Below are 12,682 nucleotides of genomic sequence, written 5' to 3'. Positions count from 1 at the left end.
TTTTACGAAGTAGACTCTTACAAGTTGACTCGTAGAAGCTCTCACGAGTCTGCGTAGACTCTCGATATTGATAACCTTGTTTATACCTATGAATGTTGAGCCCTCGCTTTTTCCTCTAATTTGAAACTTTGCATCGATTTTCTTGGAAATTCTCTATCACTATATTGATTGATTCCACAATTTATAATATTGCCAATTAAATTTTCATTATTTTTTTCACTGCTAAAAAAATGATTTTCTACGACAATCCAAAACAACATACAATAACGGTTGTTGACCGTCGTAGAAGCTAATGTCGTTGAAACCGTCTTAGAAAACAACCAACTTTCAAAGTCGGTGGTTAAGTAGGCACCATCTTAGAAAGCAAGCTTTCAAGGACGTACTTTCTAAGAGGCTACCTACGTAAGCACCGTCCTTGAAAGCTAACTTTCTAAGATGATGCTTACGTAAGCACCTCCTTGAAATAAAAATTATTTTTAATTATTGATATTTTTCTGAATAAATATTAAAATTTATTTAAAATATAAATATTGAAATGATAGATTAAATAAAAATAAGAAGTTGACAAATTAAAAATTCCTAAGACATTTTCATAGAAAAAAAAAAGTCATTAAATTTTTTTTATTATAAAGTAGCTCCTAAATTAAATAATTATTTTTTCCCAAAAATTGATAGGACTAATTAAAACTCTAACAGCAGACACAGAGAGAAGCTGAAAAAATGAAAAAAAAAACCTATATATATTAGCATGATTGTAATGTCATTAACTTTATAATGCAATCATGTATTTGATATATATATATATATATATATATATATATATTAACCTAAGATGAGTTGTTTAACAAGGAATAATATGGTATTAATGGTAGTAGTGTGTAATTGAAGGGAAGACGGAGTCATACATTAAACATGGTATAGAAGTTGTAAGAATTTAAATTTGTATATAAAGCAAATGAAAGAAAAAGTTTTGAAATAGGAAACTTACTGGTGACAACTTTTCACACAAGTAACCTATATAAAATTGAATATTCAACATCAAACAAACAACCCCTTTTGTGTATATTTCTATATAAATGGATTGAATGATACTCAAAATATGTGCAAGAAGCCGCTGTTGTTGTGTATCTAATTTTAAAAAATAGCAAAAGTATGAGCACTACATTATGTATCTGCAATTTCCTATTGTATTGAGTGTTAAAATGAAATTTACTTTCATTATCAGATCCAATAGAAAAACTGGTTATGAGTTAGTAACTTAAATAACAATTAATAGAAAACTTTTAAAATAAAAAATGTTCATATTACTTTGGTGGCCACTTCAGCACTTCAACAAACAAGGTCAATAAAAAAAAAAGTAAATATGAAGTAATGATTGGAGGCACCAATTTATTATCTAAACATATTACAGATAAGAAACAATACACATGGAGGTTAAAAAAAGGTGGCATATATTTCCATAAAAAATTAAACAATAACTACTCAAGCATAATACATCTGTAACAACTGTTGATGGAATTAACAAAACACTTTTTTTTTCCCATTCCAGTGCTTGCATCCCATATGATCGACTTAATGCCAAAACTGTATAAGATACCTGTGGGAGGTGCAAATGCACACAAATTAAAGAGATAGTTGGACTTCATCCTGTCCGAAATGTGAATGAAAGACAATCAATGTTGACCAGAGAAATTACCACATCCACTCGAGATTTAAGAAGTGCTCCCGTTAATGAAGCAACCAAAATTCTGGTGATGCTGGCACCTCGAGGAATAATTACACTATCTCTTATTGGTATAAATTGCTCCCCCACAGAGGAATTCGCAAGATCAAAAATGTCAGCTAAGAAATGCAATATGGAATTGGAAGCCTCCCTGCTGAGGAGGAAAATAGCAAAAAGGGTAAACAGCCACACTACATAGAGGAAGCCATGGAGCAGCATGAAAAAAGGGTAAACAAAAGGATCAAGAATGCATGTAACACCCTATCAATAGAATGGATGATGCTTTCAAGTTTTTTCTTTTTTTTGTGTGTGAAAGAGAGATAGAGAGAGATTGTACCTATGTTGTGATCCCAATCATAGAGCAATACATCAACTAATGAAGGAAAAACAAACGAGGGAATAAACAGTTGAGGACAGTAGCGAATACACCTTCGAGCCAACAAAAAACAATCATTTGCGTTATTAGGCCGGGCTGTGAATTCCTGCAGCAAGAAATAAAATCAAACATCCAAACACAATCATTAGATCTAAAAGGATGGGCTACAACAAAGTCACTTAAATCACACATGAATATTTGTGAGAAGGCATGTTGTGTGCTGGAAGAGCGCCTCAATCACTCCCCAAACCAGAATCTTAAAAGAAGTATTGAACAAGCTAAACATAAGGCGTGCTTAGCTTGAAAGAAGTATTGAACAAGATGAAAAAGTAGTGTCTATAACAACCACTCCCTAAACCAGAATCTTAAAAAAAAAAAGTGAAACAAAGAACCCGTGTGTGTGAGTGTTAGTGTTTGGCTTGTATTGGCCTAAATTTATGGCTTGAAGGAAATAACTGAATTGTGAAAATAACATTATGTTGTTGCTGGCTCCTTAGAAGCACCAAAAATATGTTTCTCATGTTCTTGGCCTTCCTATGTCAAAGGTAGTATGCAAAACAAAATGAATTGGTGGTGGATTTGGGGGGAAGGAGACAAGATCAGCCTTTATTGCTACTGCTGCTTCAGTTCCATCTTATTTGTTAAATTGACCAGTGAAAATCACACTGGACCGAGATGTAGACATGATGTTAACTGGGCAGCGGCATAGTTTTCTAGGGAAGTACAAGGTATGGCTATAATTATTTACTTATATTTAACCAGTGTTTTTATTTATACATCAACATTTTATAGTAAAACTAAATACTATGAAAGTTTTGAATTCTTAAAATGGAAACAGGTGATACTCATGCACTCCCTTTGTGCCACATTATGAGTTTGAGAATATCTTCTCTTCATGTGTTATGAGTGATGTTTGATCTGCCAGCACCTAATAGACTATCTAACAACCTTACCTTCTTTCTTTTTTTTTTATGTTCATTTGGTCCTTGTTTTGCTTCCTTAAAACAACAACGACAAACCCCCCCAAGCTTTATCCCCGGGGTGGAAGTCAGTTACATGGATCACTTAAATACCATTGATCTCTATAAAAACCAAAATTTCTGAAAGCTATTTAAACCAATATATTTTTAATGGTTTGACCTAATGTTTTTTTAGGTCTACATCTTCCCTTTTAAAATGAATTATCATACATTTGATCCTTCATTTTCAATTTAGCTTTTATTGATCTTCTAATCACGTGACTAAACCACCTTAAAAGAGTTTCCATAGTTTTGTCTTCAAGTAATGCTACTCAAAATTTCTGTCTGACACGTGATTTAATCCTTTTCTTTTTTATTTGTCCAATTATCGGTCTCAGCATTCTTATCTCTGCCATACTTATTTTTTGCCCTTGTTTGTACTTAACTTCTTAACATTCACTGCCACAAAGCATGACTAGTCTTGTCTAGTGAGTATTTTTCCATTTGCCACCTAGCTTAAATCTTATATTCCTATGTGTAAATTTGCCATCAATGCCCCCATCAAGATATAAACAATAGCAAACAATCCTAGATGCAAATATTTAAAGGAACCAAACTACCTCAAAGAGTCTTCAGCAGGAACTTTGAAACTATCTTCTCCATTAACGATCTTGTTGTAGATGTGGAATAGACCTTCTAAGCATCCACAAAGCTTTTTCTGGCAGTTCGAAATCAGAACAAAATCATAAAGAAATGATTCACATATCAAATACTAAAAATTGCCCATCTCCAACTTGGCTACACGGCAATGATTGAATTGTTGACCACATGGTCAAGAACCGACTATCTACCAAAAGTTTAATTTGTGGGGTAAAGGCTTACTAACGGCTTTATATCTAACAAAATCATTAAAATTTAAAGAAAAATTTAATAATTTGATCCATCAAATATTATGTCTGAGTTAACAGGCCATAGCAAAAATAATGAAAATAAATTAAAACAACATATTCTCTATTCTCCCCATCCAATATTCTCTTTTTTATTCATCTTCTGAAAAATTCTAAGAATCATTACTGATTTTATATGGTAAAAGCAGATATAAAAGTAAAATGAGAATGCTAGCAACACTCTCTACCGCACTCTTTTAAACACAACCTCTACCATTGTAACTGGAGTCACTCATCTTCGTCGTGTTTGCACTGAATATTGTTGTAACTCACCAAGCTTATTCATCAACATTCCAAGGGATAAAAAGAAAGTGCAAAAATGTACTCAAATAGAAGTTGACTATACCATCACAGATGTGTCTAAATGCCAAAGCAGCAGCAGCTGCACATTCTTCGGATGTACCCATGCCATTCATTAGGATATCTAAAACTAATGGTAGTGTAGACAATCCATAAGATGCAGAATCAAGCCATTTTGAATAAGCTCCAATAGTTAAACACATTGAAAATATAGCAACAAGACATAAAAAGCATTGTATTAGTCAGGAACCAAACTAGCCCTTCATTCTTCCTCCTTGTTGACGTTGAAAAGGAAAGAAGGTCTCTGTTTTGAGGAAAAAAAACTCTAAGCCACTAAACCAGAATTCATGTCATTTCTCAACATTACGTATCTTAATGTCGGTGACTACGAGATCTATAGTTGTGAAAGGCTTGTCGAAAATTGTTGCCTCGTGTTCCACATCACCTGATGTAACCAGTGCCTGTGTACACATTGCAGACTCGAGTACCAATGAAGAAACACATTTAGCCACCAATAATGACAAATTGGAAACAAAAGCAAAAATGATTATGACTTACCTTTTTAAGGGGCCTTACACTTGACAACACTACACTTGCCCATGATGACTCCACACATCATAATGAACATTCTAAAATTTCGGTATCATTAGTATTTTTCAAATGCACACCTTTCCAAAGACCTGCAAAAATGGCTAGCTTGGTTGCACAACAAACACATATCCTACCCACGGTAATTCTGAATGCAAATACAATGCATTATGTCAATGTTTGAGTGCATGCATACCAATATGAAATGAACAAATATTTATTTTTATTCGCAAATAATAGTCATTACAGCAGAAAAATTGATTCTAACACTTAAACAAATACATGAAAAACACCAAAGTGGTTGTTGGCATGTCATATAAAGCTTTCTACATTGGATGCTTCTAAGTCTTAAAAAATATGCTTCCCATTTTTCTGTAATGTTGTGATTGTGTCGATGTTTAGTGGCGTGCCATCACCAAACCACTACTACACATTATAAAATACAAGTAATTAGAGATTTTCTGGTAAAAAAGGAATCAAAAATAAAGATTTACTATCATCCTTTTTGGGAAAGAAAATTTACCATGGTCCAATCAGTCTTCAACTCCCCGCCGATTATGTTCCACATCCAATGCATGACATAATAGCCACACTCATAGCCTCCGCTTTGAACGTGACTCTACATTCACACGTGGTAAATCATTAAATGTTAAATTGACATGTTTAATAGGATTATCATTTGGAAACTTTGCAATTGTAATATGACTAACCTTCACTTCAATCCACTAGGGTGTACTTTGATGAATGTTCCCATCAGAAGTCGTCTTTAATGTCTTAAATGCACTGCATTGAAAGATTAAAATCGTAAGCTAATGTGGGCAACACTATTTACGTACCCATGTTTAAAATACATTCAATGACTTAAAATATGTTACTTAACTTGTTAATTGCTGCTTTTATATGAACATCTGGATTTTTCCGCAACAAACAAAACCACACAACAACATTGTTTGTAAGACACAAAACAACCAGCTGCCAATGCGTCCTACAATTGACACAACAGTTTTGTGTGAATAACACAAACATCCTTTACAGGGATACCATAAATTTATTTTACTTACTGATTCAAATAAGCTCCTAGATACACCTCTCGGTGTGATTCCTTAAGCCATTTCTCGATGTATTCTTGACATTGGCCACGTCTATCCTTTGCATTGAGTATTGATTGCGGCTCAAGGAATCCATACACTGGTCCATGACCCAAGCTATTACTCCATTCATCCATATACCTATTTTGAACATTTCATAAATTCAGTTATCATCATGTATATAGTGCACCAATATGAGATTTATTAATCAATGGCATCAATTTTACTTACATGGTCCACAAGTGTAGTATAGCTATGTTCAAACATTGTATGCCTGATATTATTTTGTTGACATCAGCACATGTTATGAACAAGGATGCATCTACATCTGGAATTCCAAATTTACTAACATCCCACACCAACTGAACAGGCTTCTCATAAATGTCAACCAGGCTTTTTATCAACTCACGCAAGGGGTCATCTACAACAACATCATTCACCAGTTGAATAACTTCAGTCACTTTATTTGGGCTAATGGCTGAAACTTATATGATTAACAAAACCAATAATTAAACCAATAATTAACCAATAAATACATCAAGCTAATGTATACATTTGGAAAACAGAAAAACTAAAATACCTCATTTGATACCAGTTTTACAAGCGGTGTTGGCCATGCAATGAATGTGTTAAGGGCCTGCCTGACATACTTAATTTTTGATGTAGGTAACGGGACTTCAGCATCACCGTTAATAACTTTGTCAACACTAACCCTTACCACATCATTTGCATAAGCTAGACTATGTATGGTAGGGCCTCCATCATATATTTTTCCCAAGGCCACCAACTATGTAGAATCTTGACAATGGACATACAACCCTATAGTCAGTATCACATGAGTAACATGGTCTTCCCCAAATGTGTTCACAGCAACTTCAGCATTGCTCCCCTTTGTGATGACTCGTGCACCTAACACATGTATATATGCCTTAGTAGGTGTTGAGATCTGCGATCCCCTTATGACATCTCAATTATGATGGCCTCCTTCAACTCCTGTTTCAATAGCTCTAGAGTTTGTTTGCTTTCTTCTTGAAATTCTTTCCTCCACTCTTCCTTAAGGGTTCCTATGATTTTAGCCAACTGTTGTTGGCTGATGGATGTGGATGAGGTACTGGAGCCACGTGATGCCCTTCCATAGTATTGAGTTATTGTGACCCCAGACCCTGTTGCACGAACATGAACTCCATGATCTGGTCGCCCAATGGCAGTGTTAAGTATGTCATCACGACCATGGGGGACAAACGTACCTTGTGTCGTCTGTTCTTCCAATGAGTCCTTCATCAAGCACAAAATAAACACACAATAAACTTAGGTATAATTGTTGATAAAATAACAAGTAATACTAATTATATGTAAAACACAAACAAAGAATAAATTTAAATTCAAATAATTGTAATAAAAATTGAAGAACCAACTCACAATTTTATCAGATATTTCTTGTTCCGCCTGAGATGTCATCTGCCCATATCACTTTATGCGTGCCAACTTCCACTTAACATGTCTTTCAATGGGAGATGGGGGGTCGTCAATCTGTGTTGTATTCTTTGTCATCATTGCTTCATGTTGTCTTTTCTTTATTTTCTCGTCTAAGAGCTTCTTTTCAAGCAAATCATATCCCCCACGAGAAAGTAAATGGGGACAGTCATTGTATTTTTGGATTTCCTGCATCTTTTTTATGATTCCCTGTCATGTACCATATATTTTTCGAATCAAACAAATTGAAATGCTTTCCTTAATGAGAAATACACAGTCAAAATCAAAGAAATAAACACCTAACCTGCCAATTAGGGTTTTTGCGGCTTACAGCAAATTCCTCCCAAGTGTGTGGATCTAGACCATATTTTACCGAAGGATCTGTTTATGTTGCCCCTTAGAGTTAGCATAGACAAATTTAGTGGTGAGGGTTGATTTAAATTGCCTCCATTTAGTGGCCACAATGGACATGACCTTTTTCTTTGCATTCAGCGCTTATGGGATATCAAATTTTTCCTACATAACAAATTGTTTTGTAATACTTGCATAATTTCAAAGGTTTAAACACTTAAATTGTTATAAAAAAAATACACTGTTGAATGTTAACGTCACTTACCAAGATGTCATCCCTTACTAGGTCCAAGGTTCTTAAAGTCAACTGTCTGAGCCGTGTGGATTGTTTAGTATTCCTAGACATAGCCTCCAATTGAACATCTGACTGCGGGGGTAATGGCGGTGGTGTTCCCATGACCCTGTCAAAATAAAACAAATATGTTTACAATAAGGACTTACAAATAACATATACTTAGGTAAATGGAAATATCAACATTAATAAATTACAAAACAAATAACACAATAAGCTTGTTATGTTACTTTCATACGATTTTGTTACGTCACAATGTTCTCTCATAGTCCTTCATTATGATCATTACGAGTTGTGTGTACATCATCAACGTCGGGAGACTCGTTTATAGAAGGCATTGTTGTGGAAAAACTTGGTGTCTCACAAATGTCAAGCGTGGAACCATCTTGTGCGTCATTTAAATGACTTGGTCTTCCCTGTAGAACCACTTAATATCTTGAATTGCATAGATCTTGGACGTAAAACACTTGTCTTGCTTGTTCGTCCATAATAAAAGGTTCGTCCATGTAAGCCACCTTATTTAGGTCTACTAAAGTAAATCCGAATTCATCTTGACGGACACCGGTATTGCCATTGACCCACTTACACTTAAACAAAGGAACTCTAAATTCATTGTAATCAACCTCCCAGTTTGTTCAATCACTCCAAAGTAAGGCATGGATGCTCGAATAGGACTGTTCTCTGTTGCACTGGAAAAGTGATCAAAATCAGCATCAACAGTCACACCACTATTTTGCATTGAGCTTTTGTCATCTTGAGACTTGGTGTAGAAGGAATAATTATTGATATCATACCCTTTCCAAGTCGGTACATTCAGATTTGGTCCAATAGCTAACAATCTTAATGTTTTAGAAGCATCGTCATCAAGAAATATTCTTTCTCTAAACCAGTTAATGAAACTTCTATTGTGCTCTTGCAAAACCCTCATCATGTTCAGTTTTGGGTTCATTGCTGTGAGTTCTTTTTTGTGAGCATCTATGTATGGAATGACCTCTGCTGTGTTATTTAATGCATAAAGATGCGCTTGTGACACCTCGTGCCAAGTCATTGTGACAACATTGTATTCTCGTGTACCCTTACCCCCCCCCCTATTTGGACCATGATGACCTTCAAGAAGCCCAACAAATTTACCACCCTCAATGTACTGGGAGAAAAACTCGATACATTCTTCAGTAACATACATTTCCACAATAGAAGCTTCTGGTCGGTATTGATTCTTCGTATACCCCTTTAACACCTTCGTGTACCACTCAACTGGATACATCCACCGTAAAAAAATTGGACCACACAACTGGATCTCCCTCACTAGATGAACAATCAAATGAACCATTATGTCAAAAAATGATGGAGGAAAATACATCTCCATTTGACAAAGGACAATGGCAGCCTCGTTCTCCAATTCATCCAATCATCTAGGGTCAATGACTTTGCTACAGATAGCATTAAACACAAAGCACAGACGACTTATGGCAACCCGAACTTTGTCAGGCAAGATTCCCCGAATCGCTACAGGCAATAGTTGTTGCATTAATACATGACAATCATGAGATTTCAAGCCAACCAATTTCAGCTCATTGACGGATACAAGGCTCTTGATATTTGAAGAGTATCCTTGTGGGACTTTAACATTATGCAGACATTGACAAAAACTCCTTTTCTCATTTCTTGACATTGTGTGACATGCTGGGGGTAGATACATGCGCCGACCTTGTGAGATTGGATGCCACTGCTCTCATATACCCATCTCAACCAAGTCTTGATGACACTTCAAACCATCATTTGTCTTGTCTTTAATGTTAAGAAGGGTGTCAATTAAACTATCACAAACATTTTTCTCCATGTGCATGACATCTATACAAAAAAATGTTTTAGGTGAGGTTTGTCCTTAGATCCCAGAAGCTAGCAACACTTGTAAATACAAAAAACTCAGATCTATGGCTCATGAAAATTCACAAAACTCCAAATATGGGAAAAATGATAAAGGGTTTGAATAATATTTGATGTTCCAAAAACCATGTCTAATTTGACTTCTACATTTGCTGAAGCTAGGGCTTCCTCAGACAACAGAACCGAAATTGGCACTGATTACTCACAGCAATACTTTACTCCACCACAAACTCAAACACAACCTCCACTAAAGAAAAAGAGAAACCTTTCTGCCAACCCAGGTTTCTTATTTATTATATGTCTAATATTCAAACTTGTAAGCATAGTTTATTTTTGGTTTTGGTTTTGGTTTGTTTGTTGTATGTGTTTGTCTTGTTTAATGTTTATCTCAATTGGGTTAAACTTTTCCTTTATTTTTTTAGTTTGGTGTTTGTTTTTTTCTTCATTGTTTTATTTAGACCCTAAAGCTGAAGTTGTCAGCTTGTCTCCAAAGACTCTCTTGGCAAGTAATAGGTTCATTTGTGAGATTTGCAACAAAGGATTTCAAAGAGACCAGAATCTCCAACTTCACAGAAGAGGACACAATTTACCATGGAAGCTGAACCAAAGATCAAGCAAAGAGATTATAAGGAAGAAGGTGTATGTGTGCCCAGAAGCTAGTTGCATGCACCATGAGCCTTCAAGGGCCCTAGGGGACCTCACTGGCATCAAGAAGCACTTCTGCAGAAAGCATGGCCAGAAGAAGTGGAAATATGACAAATGATCCAAGAAGTATGTTGTTCAATCAGACTGGAAAGCTCACTCCAACACCTGTGGCACTAGAGAGTACAACTGTGACTGTGGAACCCTATTGTCAAGGTAACTAACCTAAACAACCATCAAGAACGACCATTTATAAATCACTTCACAAGTCAAAGACATCATTCATTTATGAAGAATGCTATTTCAATCCGAGGTTGACTCAAATTCACGTCTCTATATTCAAATGTGTACAATATTAAACCCATCTGCATTCCTTATCCCTTCTTACAATGGAGAAGATGATATATACAGTCAACATTTGAACTAGTTAATATATATAATAAATACTATATAGTATATATAATATATGTACCTAACTATAATGACACCCTTGTGACTTGTGAGAGAGAAAATGTTAGTATAATGAAATTAAAATTGAGAAATTTTATCAATGCAGTGGCAGGTGCCTAACATGGAGTATGTATGTGTGTGTCTTTTAGGTCTTGGGAAAAGAGAAAAAGTCATAAAATAAAAATTTATGGACTGTTACAGCACTTTAGTCACATAGGTTTGGTTTTGTTTGTATGTGTTTTGCATATGACAATCATCTGCAAGAGGGACAGTTTCATAACACACAGAGCCTTCTGCGATGCATTAGCAGAGGAGACTGCAAGATCAGTGACAGGCATAGTAGCCAACTCAACAACTCAACCAACTAAAGTAGCTGGAATTGTGATCTCTTCATCCTCTTGGGAAGTTTCTTGAACGGGAAGTTAGAAGAGAAACTTTATATGAAACTACTCCTAGGATTTCAAGGATGGAACAATAATTGTGTGTATAGTCAGAATTCATAGTTAAAGACCTAGGGAAGCTACAAAAATTTCCTGGGATGGAAGTGACCAAAAGCAGGAAGGGTATTTCCATCTCCCAAACGAAGTACATTGTTGATTTGCTTAAAGAAATACGAAAACTATAAAGCATACCTACAGTACTATGAAATACACCATTTTATGAAATACTATACTGAAATATAAAATCTAGCTGCTTTAAAGGTTTATTATCCTAAGCAGCTATTATTGCAGCCAACCCCAAATAACTTTAGTGGGATGACCATTATATTGAAGAATATAGATACAAGATAAATAATTTATACTATACACAAAAATGATCAGAATAAAATAATTTTTTCCAAAACTTAAAGACATTCATATTTAACAATAAAAAGAGATAAGTGAAAATAATGTGGAGCATTGAGTAGTTAGAACTCAGAACTAAAATAGGAAAAGGAACAAAAAATCAAAGATAAATGTGAATCAGAAGTCAGAATAAAGCAACTCAGTAGACCTGGGTGAACAGAAAGACCTAGACATGCATCAGTGAGCAAATCAGCAGAGGACAATGAGAATTAGATCAGGGGTTGACTCAGTATTTGCATCAAATGACGAAGGATTTCAAACCCTGTAGAAGGTCTTCTAATGAAAGAAAGAGAGGAGAAATCACAAAAATGTATAAGAAAATTAGTTGAAAAACTAAGAAATTGGTGGCAATAAAGGGAATTTGTCCTTGTACACCATAGTGGTTGTGATTTATAGCCTACACTACATTAGGAATTGAAAATGGGATATTTACCCTACACTACATTCCAACAACATATATGCTATTTTTTAAGCTAAGAAAGAAGCCAACAACATAGCCTTTGTAATTATGCAAATGGGGTTTCAAATTTTGGACTTTGGACAAGGGACTTGACTTGGTGTACTCTTGTCTTTCTACAAGTGTGTGGGATTTGGAAAGAGGTTGGGTGAGTTATAGTGCTTCAAAAATGCCCAAAGATAATGTATATGTACAAAGTTTTCATTTTGGTGAGCTGAATATTTGATTTTGCAGTGTTAGTGTTTGGTTGCCCCACCATATCTTCCCCCACATGCTGAGGTAGCTTCAGAGTTTAGTCGGTGGA

The 12,682-nt window shown here is 35.2% G+C and overlaps 1 protein-coding gene across 1 annotated transcript; it reads left to right on the top strand.

The window, feature by feature from the left end:
- The first annotated feature begins 10,111 nt into the window (after positions 1 to 10,111).
- LOC102668301 (protein indeterminate-domain 11) lies at positions 10,112 to 10,747 on the top strand. Its single transcript, XM_006574093.1, has 2 exons — positions 10,112 to 10,265; positions 10,443 to 10,747. Exons 1-2 carry the CDS (start codon positions 10,112 to 10,114, stop codon positions 10,745 to 10,747), a joined length of 459 nt encoding a protein of 152 aa, XP_006574156.1.
- Positions 10,748 to 12,682: the final 1,935 nt, after the last annotated feature.

This window comes from Glycine max, chromosome 1, assembly GCF_000004515.6.
Source record: "Glycine max cultivar Williams 82 chromosome 1, Glycine_max_v4.0, whole genome shotgun sequence".
Classification (NCBI taxonomy): domain Eukaryota; kingdom Viridiplantae; phylum Streptophyta; class Magnoliopsida; order Fabales; family Fabaceae; genus Glycine; species Glycine max.
This window is presented reverse-complemented; position numbering and strand designations above follow the sequence as displayed.